The sequence below is a fragment of the Squalius cephalus genome (genome assembly GCF_949319135.1).
Source record: "Squalius cephalus genome assembly, chromosome: 18".
NCBI classification, from domain to species: domain Eukaryota; kingdom Metazoa; phylum Chordata; class Actinopteri; order Cypriniformes; family Leuciscidae; genus Squalius; species Squalius cephalus.
In genome coordinates, this window is record NC_137139.1 from 23,107,044 (window position 1) to 23,127,264 (window position 20,221).

The following is a 20,221-nucleotide window of genomic DNA, read 5'->3' on the forward strand; positions in this document are numbered from 1 at the left end:
ATTTGTCCTCTTAATGGCCACATGACATGAGGAGAGTCTCAGTTAGTGCATTAAGCCGTATGGGTACATAAAGAATGATGTACAAGATCTAATCGAATTACACTGAAATTCCTTTCAAGTTGTTCTCAATGCAAAGGTCAAATACAAAGCATTTAGAGTTGCGGCCTGCAGACTTAAACCTCTATTGTTACCATTAACCTCTTTGCTTTCGCTAGATTACATAGTAATCTGGTCCCTGACTGTCTATTGTCTGTAAAGTGGGGTCATATCTTTCAATTATCAATCAACATATTTCAGCTGGGCGTTCATATCCGATTTTTCCAAACAAAGACATCTGGAATGGGTCCATTCTGTGTAAAAATGTCACAGCTGATTGAGGGGCACCATGTCAGAGGAGTCTGGCCTACCAGAGCAGGGCATTGATACTCCACTCAGCCGCTGTGCTCTGTTAAAAATAACCCTCTCTCCATGTGGCCGGAGAGGCCGAGTTGGGGGAATTATCTCCAGCAAAGCCCCCTCTCTGTTCTCCTCCACAGATGGATATAGCGAGGGTGCAGATATAGATAAACAGGCAGACAGAAATCAATGCCCATCCTCTCACTCCGCCATACAGTCTGACAGCAAGACAAACACGACACGCCAAAGGGAAACTTTGGCTTGGGGAAAAAGCCGAGATAAACATCTTATAAATATCCATCAATCAGTGGAGCATCTGCTCTTTTGGCCTCCTCTGCGTGTCGGTGTGCATAGGAAGGGATTTATACTGGAAAGACACCCATTTGGCAGTCTCATTTCTGTGAATAAGATACGTGAGATATCTATTTTTGACAGGGTAAATATAGGTCTGTCTGAAACATGATCGTGAAGGATGCATTCAGTTTTGTATCCGTGAAATGTTGTTCAACAACACTGAGGTGTGTCTTGGTAGCTCCCGAGGGGTATCAGGTCCTTTAGTGTCTCTTGTGACGAACAACGATTCTAACAATTGCGAGATTGCGTGGCTTGTAAGACAGTATACACATTGTTTATGGTTTACAAGAATTGGATTGAGGCAAAAGGAAATAGATCCCGTATATATCTCCTTTAGGGCTACTGAAGTGACGTTGTATTCATTAACCAGATCAGGTTGTGGCACAGTTTGCTCAGATCAGTCTACGGGAAAGAGAAAGACGCAAAAAGAACCTAATGGAAGACTTACAGGGGAAAAAGAGCAATTAATGATTGCCCTCTAGTGGACACATTTTTACTACTACATGTTAATGTTCAAAGATGCATTTAAGTGAAATGTATTTACTTGTTTGGTTCAAACAATACTTGGTGGACCCTCTATTGAAGACCCCTTTACTGTAGAAAAATGTTCAAAGTCTAATGTTTCAGTATCCTGAAGTTTTATTAATACTTAAATACTATTATTTGTAGTGAGAAGAAATAGAGACATCTTGTATACACATTTTTGATTATAATTTCTTCAAAGAGCAAATATATTGTACATTTTCCTTACATCGTAAAAATGATATAGTACAGCTAGAGTAATGTGATGTAATTTTTTTTTTTTTTTTACAAAAGTGCACTATACTAATATGTCCTCTGTTTTCATAATTACTTGGTGCAAGTTGAAACGCAATTCTTGTTTTTAAAAAAGATGGACCATTTCAAATTCTTTCAAGGAGCCACAAAAAAATAAGTGCAACAAACAGTCTAAAGCATGTGCCAACCTCTTTACGTAAGAGTCATGTTTAGGAAGTTCAGAATTTCAGGAAACACCGCAGTTAGGAAGTCCAGAATGACCCACATCCTGACTGTAAAAACCCCTCTCACTCTCACTATTCTAAAAAGAATTTTGTGGGTTTATCAACTCTGTTTTACTCTCAGTAATAAATGAGTCACTGTGTTGAAATACGGAGGTCTTAGAAGAGTAGTCAAGAGGATATGTCTCAGGAGAAACATTTAACAGCACAGTTAAGGCCTCGACTTCCCACAGTGAATGTCATGATAAGATAAACCATGTTCAGTGAAGCCTTAAGACAAGAAGCTTGAAAGGCACATTAAAAGAGTTTAGATTATACTCAGATGGATGGATATGCAATGTGGGTCCATTAGAATTGAACTCTCTTGGAAATATGTGGTAGGAGGTTTATTCTAGAGGTCCAGTTTAAGCTTGTCAATGTCGTAGTCATGGTCCTGGTCCAGTTTGGAGAGGGTCTTTCGCACACGCAGAGCAGTGAGTCGAGCTGAAGGGCTTTGGAACCAGCACTCTTTCTTAATCTTCACAATTGTAGACAGGATCTTGACAGAAAAACATACAGAAGGATTTGTTTAGTCATTTCTGATGTCTCTCTCAGTGTGTAAATGTACAGTTGTATGGGTAGACCTATATGTTTATGTGAAGTGACTGCGCCTGGAGTTCATTTTCAAAAACAGACGCAAAGAAGTGACCAAGATTTCAGTGCATTTCAACTTCAATTGCAAATCCAAACTCAACAACTTCTGACACAAAACAATGAGATTTTGTGAGAATTCTGTTCATGTCATGCTAGCTTTGAAGTAGGTGTCAAACAATCATATTTGTCCTTCAAAACTGTTAGTTCTTTTTTTTTAAGCATTCTACTCTGAACAGATACATTGTAGGAGGGAGTGTGTGTTTGTGGCAGACATAAAACAGTCTAATATGGCAAAACAGTTTCAGCAAGATATATGGACTCAAAGGGTAATTATTTTCAAATGCAACACTTAAAAATAAAGTTTCTTTATTCTCATATGGTTCCATTAAAGGGATAGTTCGGCCAAAAATGATATTTAACCAATGATTTACTCACCCTCAAGCCGTTCGAGATGCATATGTCAATAATTTTTCAGACCAAGACATTTTCAGTTATTTTAGAAAATGTCTTAGAACTTTCAGTGGTTATAATGTGAAGCTATGGGGTCCACCTCCTTCAAGTCCCAAAATGTGCATGCATCCTTCACAAAAGTAATCCATCCGGCTCCAGGGGGATAAACGAAGGCCTTCTGAGGGTAATCCGTGCGGTTTTGCCGTAAAAATATACATGTTTAAAACTTTATAAACGAAAATATTTGGCTTCCGGCAACAGTCAATGCGCGTTCACGGAAGATAGATGCCGGCGTAGGACGTAGCGTTTGATTTAGCTATACTTCATTCTACGTCACGACGCTTCCTATGCTACGTCCTACGTCATACGCCGACATCCATCTCCCGTGAACGCGCGTCGAACGTGGCGGAAGCCAGATATTTTCATTTATAAAGTTTTAAATATATATATTTTTATGACAAAACCGCACGGATTACCCTCAGAAGGCCTTCGTTTATCCCCCTGGAGCCGGATGGATTACTTTTGTGAAGGATGCATGCACATTTTGGGTCTTGAAGGAGGTGGACCCCATAGCTTCACATTATAACCACTGAAAGTTCTAAGACATTTTCTAAAATAACTGAAAATGTGTTCGTCTGAAAAAAGATTGACATATGCATCTCGAACGGCTTGAGGGTGAGTAAATCATGGGTTAAATATCATTTTTGGCCGAACTATTCCTTTAAGAACCTTTAACATTGCATAAAAGGTCCTTTATAGTGGAAAAGCTTCTTTAGATTTTGAAACTGGTTCTTTTCACAACTGTTCTTTGTGGAACCCTTTTGGAACCTTTATTTTTATGAGCGTAGCAACAAATCTAGCGACTAGCCTGCAAGTCTGCTACTCCTCAACAGATGTTACCAAGCTGCTGCAGCTGCTTTTTGCATTAAGCGGGATAAATGTAAATTTCCATCCATTTTCTTTTTGCAAAGCAAACCTAAAATTAAAGCCTATAAGATATTTTCAGTGACATCATAGACGGATATTTTGTCCCACACGCATGTAATGCTTTCCTAACAATTTGCTCCAGATTGAAGCTGTCAAAGCAAATCCTTGTGTAGGGTCTGACTCAAGTAAGTCTAAGTCTTCCAAATCTGTATCTCTGGTATGTTTGAGTATCTTACCGGATGAGAGTGTAGTCGATTGTGGAGACTGGGCCTTTGCTGGTCAACACACACCACTTTCTTCATCTCCTCGAAACTGGGGTCAGAGGGCACCACGTCAAAGAACGGTGGTCTGTACTCCTCCACGATCCCTGAGGCAACCACAGATTTAAGGGATTTCTATGGGAGTTTTTGTCAACATTTGCTGACTACATAGCATTTGAATTTTGACTGATAAAAATGCAGATTTATGCCAAGACTGAAAGTCTGTTCTGACCATATCTATAAAACAGTGGTTTGGGCGTTGAGGGAGGTTGGCAGTACTAATACTTCTGTGGGAGGATTGCTGGAAATTATCCAGAGAGCCTAACAGCATATGGCAGCTGACATTATGGGGAAAAAAGCTACAGTGGAATCATTAAAAATCTTCTATTTTGCATTTTTATAGTTATACATACACAGTATATACTGATGAGCCAAAACATTATGACCAGTCACAGGTGAAGCGAATATTGTTGATTATCTCCTAACAAGTGAGTAAAATAAATAAAATTATGTCATCATTTATTCACCTTCGTGTTCCAAGCCCGTAGGATTTTTGTTCATCTTCGTAAGAATGAAGATATTTTTAATAAAATCTGAGCCAGTTCTGTGCTCTGCATTGACAGCTTTACGCAACTACTACTTTGGCGCTTCAAAAGTTTCATAAAGAGATTGTGAATTGAGTGGTTTATAGTCCAAATTTTCTGAAGAGACACGACCGCTTTATATGATTAACAGATTCAATTTAGGCTTTTATTCACATATAAACATTGATCAGCGAACATAAACAGAAGCTCAACCAAGAACAAACCTAATTGGTTTATGTGGAAGATCAAACGTGCTGCGTAACACACGAGAATGAACCCCATTGGTTCTCGCACATCAAGCGAACATTTATCATAACTGATGTGTGCGTTTATGAATGTTTATAGTGATTTCTGTTTTTTAACTTGGACCTTACTTGAACTGGTGGATACCTGTTTTCTTTGTGAACTGTTGCCTGTGAACCACACTGTTTTAAATATTCCCAGATCCACTGGTCGAGGTAAGAGAGTGGCCACGCTCTTTAAAGACAGTTTTAAATGTAGCTTACAATCAGTGGAGAAATACACAAGTTTCGAATTACAGCTGGTTAAACTGGAACTGACCTACACTGTTCATTGTGCACTTATCTCCCCCCCCCCCCCAACCCCCACCCCCCCACCCCCCAAATATGATAAGGACTTCAGATTCTTTTATTACAGATTCTTCAGTCTTTTATAGTTCCGCCCACTGATAATGTTTTAATCATTGTGGACTTTAACATTCATGTATGTTGCCTGTCTAAACCACCGGTGAGGCAGTTTTCTGACATTGTTGACTCTTTTAACTTTACACAGTCAGTTTGTGATGCTACACACACAGGCATGGTTACAGTTGACCTGGTTTTATCCATGGGTTTGTCTATTAGTAATGTGGCTACAGAAGACAATTATATATCTGATCATAAACCTCTTTTTTTTAATAAAATCTTGATCTGCCTGCTTTTATATCTAAAAGCTGACCTTGCTGATTGTTAATGAGATGACAGCAAAATAGTTTTGCTGATGCATATGCTGCAAGCCCAGTTTCTTCTTTCATTGAGGCTTCTGGGCCCTCTAGACAGAGGAGATGACTGCCTTTTTTAATTCTGTAAGTCTGGGCATTATGAATGATGTTGCTCCACTCAGACTTAAAACGCCTAAACTTTATTCTCAGCCATGGTATAACAATGAAACACGTGCTATGAAACAGGCTTTTAGGAAAGCTGAACGCAGTTTTTTAATTAATGGTGTTGTTCCACCCTGTCTTAAACAAGCAGTGGCCTTGATTTTGCAGAGTTGAATAATGTTCTGCCAATATCTAAATTACCACTTTTATCCAAAGTTTTAGAGAAGGTTGTTATATCTCAAATTACCCTGTTTTTATCAGAGAATGATATCCTGGATAAATTCCAATCTGGCTTCAGAGCTGTTTAGAGTACAGAGACCGCTCTGGTAAAAGTTGTGAACGATTTATTAATAGCGGATGATTCTGGGCTGGCAGTTGTTTTAATTACGTTGGATCTCAGAGCCGCATTCGACACTTTTGATCATTCGATTCTCTTAGATCGTTTGGAGTATGAGGTTGGCGTTTGTGGGACAGCTCTAAAATGGTTTCACTCATATCTATTGGATAGAACATTTTCTGTTAGTTTTGCAAACACTTCATCCTCTGTGGTCCCCTTAAAATATGGTCTCCCTCAAGGCTCTATTTTGGGCCCTACGTTGATTTCATTGTATATGTGCCCTCTGGGATCCATCTGCCGTCGCTATGACATTTTTTTATCAAATGTGTGCAGATGACAGACATATTTACCGTTGAAAGTTGGGAATGAGTCTTGTTGGTCTATTTGAATGAGGTCAAAGCTTGGCTGTCTAAAAATTTTCTCCAACTTAATGAAAGTCAGAAATTATAATATTTGGTCCACCAAAATTCAAAGAGAAGATGGCCAATACTCTTTCTCCCTTAGCAATAACTGTGGAGGACAGCGTGAGAAATGTTGGAGTCATAATCGACTCTTTGATTAAATCTGTTTTATCAGCTTAGAATGATCTCTAGGTTAAAACCCTTCCTTAAATTTAATGTTTTGGAGATCGTTGTTCATGCTTTTATTATCTCGAGACTGGACTATTGCAACTCCCTGTAGGGATCTGTCAGTGGCAATTATCTAGTCTGCAGATTGTACAGAATGCCGCAGCCAGTCTTCTGGTTGTCACTAAAAAAAGGGATCACAGTACTCCGGTTCTGTCCTCTTTCCATTGGCTGCTGGTTCAGTATAGGATTGATTTTATTACTGGTTTTTAAAGCTCTTCATAACATGTCCCCAAATTATATCAATAGCCTTTTAGGGTTTTACACATCGGCTAGGACTCTAAGATTAACAAATCAAATGATGTTTGTTCCCCAATCCAAGAAGAATTCAAAACGTGATCGAGCTTTCTCAGTAGTAGCTCCAAAATTATGGAACACTCTTCCCGCTTATATTCGACAGGCTCAATCTATCGAGGTCTCAGCAGAAAACGCATCTTTTTAACTTTTTTCTAAACCAATCTAAATGGGCAGTTTCTATTTTGGTGCGTTACAATGTTTACAAAGTGCTTCACCTCGAAACCCACAGGACTAAAAGGATCTGCTGCTAACTTCATGGTGCCAGATAGCACAGACTCCATGCCTCGGCGGGCCGGCGCAGTTTTGGCAGCACCAACATTCCCAACAGCATATTAGACAGGTGGTCATAATGTTTTAGCCCATCGGTGTGTGTATATAAGTGACAGTAAAGTAATTTATAATTTTACAAAAAATTTCTAATTAAAATAAATTATGTTCTTTTGAACTTTCTATTCATCAAAATGCATCACGCTTCTTTCAACATGATAATAATAAGAAATGTTTCTTGAGCACCAAATCAGCATATTAGAATGATATCTGAAGAATCATGAGACACTGAAGACTAGTGCCATTACATCACATTCTGTAATAAATATATAAATTATATATAAAGGGTTGATTAAGTGCTTCCTAAAAAGTATGTATGTGTGTGTTTAAGAGAGAGAGAGAGAGAGAGAGAGAGAGAGAGAGAGAGAGAGAGAGAGAGAGAGAGAGAGAGAGAGAGAGAGAGAGAGAGAGAGAGAGAGAAAACAAGCGCATCTGGACTAAATGAGCAGGAGCGCTGACAGCAGATAAGATTGTTTGAAAATTATTGGGCCGCTAATCGTGGATAGAGACAGACACAGACATTGAGAAAAAACTGAGGGATCGAGAGAGGGGAAGTAAGACACAGAAGCTTAAGAGAAAAAATAAATATAGAAGTCTATCACATCTAAAATCATTGCTTAGAAACAGAAAACCGAAAGTTAGGTAGAACTTTGAGATCCTGCAATCACAGAACTTTTCATTTAAAGTTGTAATGTGCAATGAAACTTTAACTAATTAATTCTTTCTGTAAACACAAGTCTCAGCATATCAAGGTTTTGGTATCAATACTGTATGACATTTTGAAACAAATTTTAAAGTCACAAGAGCCCAGAATAGCGGTAGTGGCACAAAAATAAAGTTGAATAACTATTCCATCTTACCATTTACATTAGTTCGACGAGTTATCTCCCACATGACGAGACCCAGGGCCCAGATGTCAGTTTGTTTATAGGACTCAAACACATCAACACGAATACTCTCGTCCAGAACCTCCGGTGCCATATAACGCTTGGTGCCCACTCTCGGGTTGTTGCCCACATCCAGATAGTCATTAGACTGAGAGTGAATGACAGCCAAGCCTGAGAGATCACAAAGAGGACATTATGTTTGAGAAAAAACTATCTTTTTAAGATCTCAATTAATAAAGTATATGATTTGCCAAAGTAAAAAAAGTCTTGGAATGAGATACATTTCCTACTTAGACGCAGATATTCTGTTCTACTTTCTCACCCAGGTCTGCAATGCAGCACTGCCCATTTCTCTTCACCAGAATGTTGCGGCTCTTCAGGTCTCGATGTGCGATGGCTGGTTTGCCCTGCGTACTGAGGATCTCTGTGTGGAGGTGCACAAGGCCGCTGGTGATGGACAGGCACATGCGCAGACAGCCCTCGGGGTCTAGTGTGCTGTCCTGAAGGAAGTCATAGAGGGAGCCCAACTCATGGAAGTGTGTGACCAGCCACAGCTGAGTGCTGGAGTTCTTAGACGTCATGTCTGATGCTATGAAGCCTGATGGACAGAGGACATGTGTAAGAGAAAAGTATTACATTTTAAATCAAAAGTTGTGTAACTCCTTCATTAGAAAAGTGATGTTTGGATAAATCAGAACATAGCATGGCTGCAGCAGAACTCTCAGAACGATCCCTTCCCACACAAGAAATGAAAAATGCAGTGTGGGTGGAAACCTACCCAAGATGTTTTCATGCCTTAGTTGGACTGTGTTGTAGATTTCAGTCTCTCTAAACCAGGACTGTTCATCACGAGAGGAGAAAATCTTCACAGCCACACTCTCTCCCATCCAGGTGCCTCTCCATACCTCTCCATAACGCCCTTTACCTGCCAGAAACATTCAGAGGGAAATGATAAACTGAAATGAGATGCATATATTATTATACTAAGGTATAGCCATGATCAGTGCACTTGTTAAATGTTAAAACAAATTCAATTTTAATATATAACATATAAATTAATACAAAGATTACACTTAAGGTTTATTCATTATTATTAGATCCTAATATAAATGTGTACACTTATTTCACAAATTTAAATTATTTTTAATAATAATAATAATTACATTTTAAAATAAGTGTAATATATGGGTTCAAATATATTTATTCAATTATGGTAATATTAAAAACATATTAAGAGTACATTTAAATCAATATGTGACCACCCTTTCAATCAAACTCGATGTTGTACAGTATGTAGTAAAAATAAAAGAAATCTCTTTACAAGAAAAAAGTATAATATTACATGTATATCATTTTATTTAATAATAATTATAATAAGTAATTTTTTATTTAAATATAATTTTATTTGAAAACAAGTTTAGAGTACATTTATCGAGCTCACAATGTTATACATTATGTAGTAAAAAGAACACATCTCCTCCTCTTAGACTTCATTGCTTCATCCTGCAGTTGTTTCACTCTCCGCCTATGCAGCATTGTGTAATGAGATATGAAAGTTTCACTCACCAACACAATGAGCCAGAGAGATCTGTCGGGCCATGGTCCTTTGCACCAGATAAGGCAGGCCGGTCCCACTGCCAGACGTACAATACTCATCAAAGATATCCTAAAAAGGAGAATTACACACACTTACTGTCAAATGATGGGAATTTGAGTCACAAACCAGAGGAACATTTTGCTCAGAAGTTGCTCAAGAGACAGAAGTTTTCAGTTCTATTTCATTGACTAGCTCATGACAAATAAGACTTATGAGAATAATGAGATCAAACAAAAAGCAGTGAATGTCACCCAGCAGTTGTGTTTTACCCCGTATGTGGGATCCCCTCCGCAGGGGCCTTTGAGCATAGAGGTTTCGTGTTCCACCAGGGGGCGATGCTGTCGCTTTGTACGCAGCCAATACACGAGCCCACAGACTGCCATGGACAGCACCAACAATGGCACTCCCACCAACAGAATCAGTTTGATGGGCTTTCCCACTGGAAACAGAGACAACATCTCTCCACTACAACAGCTGAAAATGTTTCATATTCAATTTTGTATTTAATTTCAGAAATGCCAAAATACATTACAAATTGTGCTTCAAAAGGCAAGAAAAATACATTTCTAACCTTAAAATAAATTTAAGGACAATGAAATATTTTTTTTTTTTGAGACAATACATTTCAATTCAAAATATATTACAAAGATATATATATATATGAAGATGGCCAAAAGATATATGAGAAAAAATAACTAAAACTCATTTATGTCAATTATAAATTATTAGCAGTATTTATTTCAATTTTTATATTGGCACAATATTGCTATTTTAGTATATAAATATATTTAAAAATATATCTGAAAATATATATATATTTTCAATTTGGGAATTGTTTTAAGTTTCTATTTGAGCTACAGCAACATAAGCTTCAACAAGTTTTTTGTTTTTTCAAGTATGACATTCCAGGATATCCTTAATGTTTTGTTTTTTTAATACAAAGAAAGAAAGAAAAAAGAAAGCATAACAGGCAAACAAGACATATATCATGGAAACAATACCAATAAAATAACCAGGATCTACAGGGGAATAAAAAAATAAAAACAATACAAATTATACAAGATTAAACATCGAAAGCAATCTTGTGACTTTTCAGAAAACATTTAAAATAAATAATGCCCATCAAAGACAAAACATAGTAATTATACTCTACCAGTATAATTTACAGTAGTGGGATTTTACCCCAAAATTTGCATTTGTGAACAAAAAAATGAACACTTTAAAAACCAATGAAAGTTAAAACCGGTGAAACACCAATGTAACACTAGAAGGCAGCAGAGAGAAAACTTCTACCAAGGCAAACGACTCTTTGATTTTAATAATGAGTGTTTTTAAAGAAATGACTGACCTGTTGTTTCAGGCATACTGAGGTTTGCATTGCACAAGTGTGTGAAGCAGCACTTAGAATACACTCCAGGAACAACAGGCACGTAGCACTGCTCACTGGAGGATAAACAGCCCCTGTCTATCCTCTCATGGACCGAAGTGTAGTAGCAAATCTGGCCCCAGCAGGTGTCGTTTACACAGTATGAGTTCTCACATGTGCACTCTAAATCTTCCTTTTTGCCTTCACCTATGGACATGTAAGTAAAAATCTCAGTTGATATACTGTATAAATGATGGCTAACTTAGCATTCTCTGGTGGAGAGTCCACCACCACATCATTTAAAAAAAAGAAATGTGTTAAAACAGTAGGAGGATACATACTTCCTCTTGCTTATATGTCTACTCAGGAAGCAACACTCTACATCACCCGGCTGGTTTTCATGCAACACTCAGACATATGCACACATAAACACTTTTATGACTGCAATTATGTAACCTCACCTGCGAGAGTTGCGTAGCTCCCTGAATACACCAAAACAAACAACGCTGCGAACATCTCAGAAGCCTTCATGTCTAAGAAAGAGGGGATACAGGATGAGAGCGAGCCTTAGGAGGGAGCACTTTGACACAAAAAAACCCCACTTCCAGCTCCTTCCATTTAATCGTATTCACATATCACACGCTCCCTTGCATCATCCCTCACCGATCTGGCATTAACAAGGCACCACTCCATGTGTGAATAATATAATGGCACAATCATACAATGACATAGTGTTGGAATCTCTTAATGGAAAAAAGCTCAATAAGCCCTGTCCACGCTAAAGGAAGTCATGAGTTAAAGAACGACAGATGGAGAGGGTCCAGTCAGTCTGTCTGTGTTGCAATTATAGTGAGAGTGGGTGGGAGAGGACTTTAGTGGAGGCCTCGCTCTCCTCCTTGCAGACACTCTGGCTGCTGCACACGCAGAGTAAATATTGATGGCTATACTTCCTGCCATTCAGAGGCCGCACCCGGCTAGCCGTCCAGATACTCCGGATTGCTTGTTCCTCAAGGTCTGGAAGTCGACTGGTCACGCAAGCAAAATGGCTGGGTGAAAACGTGTTATATGAAGATGACGGAAAACCTGCATGCTGATGTGTTGGCCTGTTCTCCAGGCTGCTTTCAACAAGCAATAGGTGAAAGTGTCTAATAATTCGTTTTAGGTCACTGTGTAACAGTAGCACGCTGAAAACAACAGACTATTTTCGTGTTGCCTCAACACTGTAATTAAAGTAGGCATACTATATACTTATGTGACGTCATGGAAAAACAGAGTGAGCCATGATGTTTTGAGAGCCAGGGTTGATGTGTATCTTTGTACAAATAAATATGCATTGGGCAATATGTCTGTATGAGACGTTTCCGAATGCATTTGTGTATATATTATAATCTGTGATATTTGTTGTTATCTGCGTATGCATATAAATGATTGTCATTTTAGGGATGCAAGCCCACACACAAACTGGCTAACTGGAAATGAGGATGGCTATTGCCTGATGTAGAAAACACATGCAGCGAGATTCCAACAGGAATCACTTTGTCTGTGGAATCTTTTAAGTTCTCCATTTAATCCCATCAATGTAAGCGCAGGTGGGTCAGTGTAAACAACTTTGTCACGTACGCTTAGTGCAAAGAAAATGGGTAATTGTTGGGCCCTCTGGGCCACATTAAGACGGAAAACAACCCCACCCTTCTCTGGGTATTCTGATCTTTATTTCCAAACTGCCAGGATGTTTCTCAAATCAGATAGTGGCCGTCTTGAATCAAAGCCTTAAGTGAACATGATGAAATGCGATTCCTGTTTCGATGACCTGCTTGTCAGCATTCTCTCTGAGAGCGGTCAAAAGACCCATGGGAACTAACAGTGAACAGTCTTATTCTCCTTCCACTTTTCTCAGGACTTTTAAATAGAATAAACTCCTTTGCTGCTAACAGCTTTGTTTCATCATTTATATTTACATTTATTTATGTTACAGTTATTTCCTACTAAACTAAGTAGTGTGAATATAGATCAAGCTTTTTTATTTTCATATTTAGGTAATTTTGTTTAGGAATGCATAAGTGATAGTGAAAGTCTCAATTTCTTTTCACATTTAATCATTTTTTTGCCTTCTCATTTTGTGTGATAATGACAAATTAATTAAAAAAGTACAAAATATTCCATTTAGTATATATAAAAAAATATAAAATAATATAATTATTAATAAGTATTATTACAAAATTAGCTGTTTAAAATAGTTTTAGGCAGATTATAGCATGTTACTCTGCAGGACATGCCAACTTCCCAAATGTATTTCATATTGTTATTCTGAAGAAATAAATCAAGTCTGAGTCAGGATTTTGAAATTTAAGGGTATAAATTCAGCATTCAGCAGCATATCTCTGGCTCCATCTTGCAGCTGTAAGAACTTGCTTGTTTTGACTGCAGTTAAAAAGAACTGGTACATCTCAGCCAGCATTTCACAATCACAGAGATAAATGAACTGAACTCATGGTTCATGCTAACTAGATATGGGTTTCATTTAGGGATCTGTTTGTGTCATCGACTGCAACAGGGATTCTCGAGTGCAAAGATGCCTGAACAGAATATATTTGGTTAATTCTAATATTCTAATACAATATCTGATATATAATGCAGCCAAATCTTTGTAGTTAACAGAATGTAGTATGAAAGCATCATCCACATGTCTCATGACCTCAGATATTACATCATCATCATCATTCATTATATATTGTGTATGTGTGTGTGTGTGTGTATATATATATATACACACCACCTGTGAAGACCAAATACCTCAAAAATAAATTTAAAAAAGTAAGAAAAAGTAAGACAAATAAAGCCTAAGATTTTTTTTTTTCTGATTCTCTTTTTCTTAAAATAACAAAATTGCTGCTACAGTTCTGCCCCTTTACAACGGAAAAGCCATGACCAAGCATGACCCTTTAATTCAAACCGGTATCAACATATTTTTCTAAATAGTATCCATATTCATTAAATATAGGCTATAGTCATGCATTATACGCCACATTCACCATAATAGCAATTTCAGAGAGAGGGATTTAAAAGAGGTTAGAAACCATAATGGGTGATTTACCTGATTTTCTTCTTGCGCACACTCACGAATCAAGCTTATCAAACTTCATCTGTTTATGAAACTTGTCTCTCATTTCTTTAAAACATCAAACTGTTGTCTCAAAGCGACGAATAGCCTTGAAATCAGAGGCTCAAGTCATATCCAGATGTGCCGGATCCTAACTTTTGCCACATCCTCGGAGTTTACTCTAAAGTTAAATTCTTTCGAGTTCAGTTTTCATTCACTCACAATCCGATCAGTCTTATATCCTCGAGCGAAATATTGCACAGATCGCCGTAACGCAGAACATATCGAGCTGTGGCGTACAGTATAGCCTATCTCCAGTCAAATCTCGAGCTGATAAACCGAAAAAGAGAAACCGCTTCTCGGAGAAGAAACAGTCTTCTTCCGCTTGGAAATAAACATTCCCAGATCGACTCCTGACGACTCCATCTCGATAAGTGTAAAGCAAACTTTAAGCAATGTTTCTGATTTAGGGGTTAGATTACAGATTTTAAAATATCTGTCCCACCCCTCATTGTCTAAGCCGGGGTTCAGTAGGAATGTGCTCTCATAGCTGTTTTCCTGTTGCTGCAAGACATTTTTTCCACGTCTGTTTTATTTTCTTCTCCATAGCTGGTTGCTTATGAATTGAACTTCATGTGCCTTCTGAACAAGTCACATCACAAATGTGATCTGATCTCCATTAAATTGTACTTTTTAGGTACTGTACTGTATTACTATATTTTAAAATAAGTTGATCACTTTAAAATAAAATGTGTTTTTGGGCGGTGTTGGCCTGGACTTCTTTTCTGAAAAATGCTTGCTCTTGCCATTCATTATGCTGCACTTTGTAATATTTAACTGTAACTCGGTTTACACTTACAGTAGAAATGGATTAATTTACACTACCATTCAATTTTGTTTTGTTTTTGAAAGAAGTCTGACCGGCTGCATTTATTTGATCAAAAATACAATAACAACAGAGATATTGTGTAATGTTATTATCATTTCTTATTATTATCAATGTTAAAAACGTGGACAAAATATGTCTTAGTTTATTTAAAACAGAATAGACATGCATGATGTGCATGTAAGTTTCAGAGATGAGCAAAACTGGAGATCCTGGGGCCATGAATGGCTTTTAAGGAGATTGGACACAGATGGACAGTTGGTTTATTTAATGGGACACTGCTGAAGGCAGGGCAGCCTGAGGTTACGGTGACCCCACTAAAGCTTGAAGCCTTCCATATGGTCCAATGCGACAGAGAAGAATCCAAGACAGATGGAAACAAAAATCTCATCGTTCATTCCTTACAACTTAATCAAGAAATAAGTTCCAAGAATAATGTTAACATAAACTGCATCAGTTGTAGGCTATAAGACGAGAAAATGATCCTTTGGAGACTTTTTCAATCTGTTTTCTTGGCTGGTGTTTTTGGACACAGCTGGCACTCCTCAGATCTGAGAGGAGAAGGAGAACTGTTATTTGAAGAGTATTCATGTATTTATTTTTCCTGATATATGTGTGATTTCTGAGGTCTGTCTTTTCTCAGACTTTTGTTAACGGCAACTTTTTTTCCATGATTGATGAGCAATTCATTTGATTTTTAACCTAAATAAACCAGAACAATTGATTCTCTATTAAAGGGGTGGTATAATGCACTTTTCGAAAGATGTAAAATAAGGCTTTGATGTCCCCAGAGTGTGAAGTTTTAGCTCAAAATACCCCACACAGATATTTGTATTTATTACATGGCTTGGTTGAATTCTAATGTTGAATTCTTGGTTGAATTCTAAAAAGAATGCCATGAAAAACAGAGCGTTATTTTCTATTTATAGAGCGTTATAAAACTATTTTCTTTAGTGGAAGCAATACAATCGTTTTTAAATCAATAAACTCCTTTTTAAATCAATATTTTGTCATTTTTCAAACAATGCATCATACATTTTCATACATTTTTCGGGGTCCTGATCAGCCTGTCGGGGTTGTATTCACTATAACAACACCTCGCTCTACGTTATCCCTTAGGCAACATAGCATGTTAAAGGGTCATGAAACCCTAAACCAAATTTTCTGAGATTTTAACAGAGGTATGTGTTGAACACCATTGAAGACAATGTTAGCATCTGTTAGATTTAATAGTAGGGGGAAAATGGTAAAATTTTAGTATTTTTCCGCTATTTTCATCTTCCGGGTTTAAAAACTTCATCATGTCCACGTCACCAGAGCACTATAGTACTTTGTTGACTCATCGGTGTCTCATAATTATTCATGAGACTGAGTTTTCTTATCCAATGAGAAGACACTGGCTCTTATTATTCATGACACCACGTGGAACCAATGACAGACATGTCAAACTGTGTGATATCGCGTAGTAGATGAGAGATCATGATGGGACGCGCGTTTGTTTTCGTGGTGCAAAAGTTCCAGTGCATCTTTCCCCGCGATGCTGCCAGGGCTAGACTCTGACTGCGGGTGGTTGGCCATCAACCACGGACACATCTAAACTATGTGTAGCAACCATTCAACTGGAGAATGGTGGACTTGTACACCAATGCAGGTTTCGTCTTGCGAGTGATGTGGTCCCGAGGACTTTTCTATCGCTTCAGAGGTGTGTGTGTGTGTGTGTGTCTAAAATGTAACCCTGACTGTTTTACTTGCCTTTTGTTAAATAATCACTCGTTATTAAAATTTAGATATTTCGATAATACCTCAATTGTATCGTATGCTTAATGTGTGCAAATTTCTATGTCACTGTCCATGTTTATTATGTGGGTTTAGGGGTCGCGTATATCTAGGCTGTGTACGGAAAGTTTTTTTTTTTTAAGCGGAAAATTTATTATTTTCAAATATATGCATTTATAGTTTGTATATAAACAAATCTATATTTTATAATGACATTATACATATGCATGTGCAGTTGTTTTAAATTCAATTATGATTAACTTACTGTAGGCTAATATGCAGCAGTGCATTCAGTTACTTTTGAAAGGACAAAAATAAGGTGTCAGTGTAATTCATTAGACTTTAGCTTTGCCAGCTATAAAAAATATAGCATTTCCTCATGTTTTACCACTGATTTTTAAAGACAGTCGATATGCATGAGCCATGACAGTTACCCCCCCTCCCCTCTCTCCTGCCGTGCCATACCACACCCAATCCCCTCCCTTCTTATCACAGCCATCCACGCCCATTTAAGTTGCATTTTTCAAAAAGATTGTGAGCTAGACTTGAGCTGAAAGAGGGGGGTTTCATGACCCTTTAAAGGTCCCGTTCTTCGTGATCCCATGTTTCAAACTTTAGTTAGTGTGTAATGTTGCTGTTAGAGCATAAATAATATCTGTAAAATTATAAAGCTCAAAGTTCAATGCCAAACGAGATATTTTATTTAACAGAAGTCGACTACAGTGAACGGCTCGTTTGGACTACATCTCTCTACTTCCTTCTTTAATGATGTCACTAGAACCATTTTTTGACTAACCTCCGCCCACAGGAATGCTCCCTCAACTCTACTGGCTACTTGCGCACTTCTTATAACTTAGGCTACTGTGTTTACTCAGCTCTTACGGTGATTTTCTGAAGTAAAACTGACGCTTCATCTTTTGTGTGATGTACAATAAACTTTATTAAACTCATCAGTATATGTTTGATCATCATTCAGACAGCAGACTTGTAGGCTATTAATAAATAATGGATACATACAAGCAGATGACAAATACGTTATAATAACCGTAATTAAACTACTAAACTATACCTGTTTCATCTCTATACAGCACTCTGACTCTGTAGGCATTATTGTCCGACTCGAAATGAACGCCGTTACTGAGAGTTTCTGATATTATCATCATTCCGTGAGATTAAATTGTCCTGACAGACTGAACGCGAGCTCATGAAGCTCCGCCCCCTGGAGCACCTCATTTGCATTTAAAGGGCACACACTAAACAGCTCGTTTTTCTGAGCCCCAAAAAATGACAATTTAAACATGCTGTAAAAAATGATCTGTTGGGTATTTTGAGCTGAAACTTCACATACACACTCTGGGGACATCAGAGACTTATTTTACATCTTGTGAAAAGGGGCATAATATGGGACCTTTAAAGTTGTCACTTTTTGAGGGTGAGCAAAAACGCACCGTTTTTGTGGCTGACCCTTTAAATGCAAATGAGCTGCTGCTCCCGAAACAGAGGGCGGAGCTTCAAGAGCTTGTGTCCTTTTACCTCACACAGACATGCACTGAAAATTTCAAAAAATTTTAGCCTTTTATGTAGCCTGACTTCGTTATACTCATATTCTAGTCAGAATGTGAGTCTGATACCGCTCCATAGAGATTTGATTATGGGGCGTGTCTCAACCGAACTAGGAAAAAAAACCACCTCTGCACTCAATTGGATAGACCTACAACCAATCAGAGCAACGGAGTAAATGACGCATGTTCTTCATTCATATTTTCAACCAACAAAATGTCGCGGGCGCGGCTCTCTGTTCCTCTTTTAAAATGAATGCACTGTCGATATCTTCTATAACAGACGCGATGGCGGAATCTACACATGATGTTTCATAAACAAAGTTCGGGAGGAGCACGTACAAATAATCAATCCAATATAAACTTGTCATCAAACAATACCATGTCTAACGTTACCGAGGAAGCATATTCACTCTGTCAACTTACCTAACACTCCTTGACAGTTTTTCAGCATCCCTCGGTCCCTCCACCACCCCGAATCCTCACTCTTGTCTTTTTCTCTCACAACCAGGAACACGGGGGGAGTATGGCTACCGAGCCCACAGCCCTCTCCTCGGACAGCACGTCATATACGCATTTATTCTATCTTACTTATGTGTGTGAACTCGTGACATCTCATATAGCCTACGCATTTATTCTATCTGACTTATTTGTAAGTGTGAACTCGTGAAATCTCAATTCTCCAGCTGCAGTCGCCTTTGTTGTAAACTAATTAAAATCAAGCGCTCTTTGGTGACGTGGGTGATTACGTAACCGCAGACCATCTGTCCATCATCGATTAAAGCCCGCCCTGGCAATTTGATTGGCTCGGCCTTCTAGGAGCCGAGCATAATTACTCCTCAATGGATCGAGTCCAGACCGAACTTCCCGACCAAAAAATGTTGTGGGCGGGGTTCGGGCTGGCACCCAGGCTACCTTTTATGTATAGACAACATTTCTGATTGGTTAGTTGGTGAATTTATCTAGCTTATGCTTATCTTCTAGTCATTAATTAGCATATTCTGTCATGATAAATCTATAAATCGTGTTCTGGGGTGGGGTTTATGTAAATTTTAGGGTTCATTATGTCACTAACCCGGGAGGAATGTAGTGTAGTCCCTACCAGCCATTTTCAAGCGATTTCAAATAAAATATCTCCCTTTGCTTTGAACTTTAAGCATCATAACTTTGCAGATGTTACTCAAACAGCAACATTACACATTAACTAAAGTTAGAAAAGTGAAATCATATTCAACCACCCCTTTAAATGTTTGTTATAAATACTGTATCTCATCAACTACAGGGATTATTAAAAAACCTACAGGTCTGAAATGTATGATGCATTGTTTGAAAAATGTCAAACATGTATATCCCTAACAGCTTCATTCACGTTAAATTAAATAGAGCATCAACCAAATAAGGTTCATTAGCGCCTCATATTACTGATATATTTTCACTTTGAACACATTAAAGAGCAAATCAGCTTTAGAGATTCAGAAAAGGAACCACAGGACATGATACCAAGTAAAAAACAAGTAAATGTCTCAAAACAATATTTCGCCCTGCCTATTTTGGTTTACATGCCTTTACCTCACTTAACACCAAGGCAAAGATCTCATCAGTTACGTAAGGATGGCGCAACAAGAGGATTAATTTCCAAGTCCACTTGTCCTGCTTTGTGTTTTGACCTTACTGCTCCAATTATAGCCTTGCCTTATGCTCAGTGATTGGTTTAAAACCTCCACTGATACCATGGAATTAAATAAGTGTACAATAAGAT

General features: G+C 38.0%; 1 protein-coding gene across 1 annotated transcript; it reads right to left on the minus strand.

The window, feature by feature from the left end:
* Nucleotides 1-172: 172 nt before the first annotated feature.
* Nucleotides 173-14,834, minus strand: acvrl1 (activin A receptor like type 1). The gene is made up of 10 exons (XM_079849181.1): nt 14,236-14,834; nt 11,603-11,674; nt 11,124-11,348; nt 10,045-10,214; nt 9,745-9,844; nt 8,957-9,103; nt 8,501-8,776; nt 8,152-8,349; nt 3,995-4,125; nt 173-2,286 (listed from the first exon to the last, which is right to left on the minus strand). The coding sequence occupies exons 2-10, from the start codon at nt 11,670-11,672 to the stop codon at nt 2,140-2,142; spliced, it is 1,464 nt and encodes a 487-aa protein (XP_079705307.1). The 5' UTR covers nt 11,673-11,674; nt 14,236-14,834; the 3' UTR covers nt 173-2,139.
* Between the last annotated feature and the right edge of the window lie 5,387 nt (nt 14,835-20,221).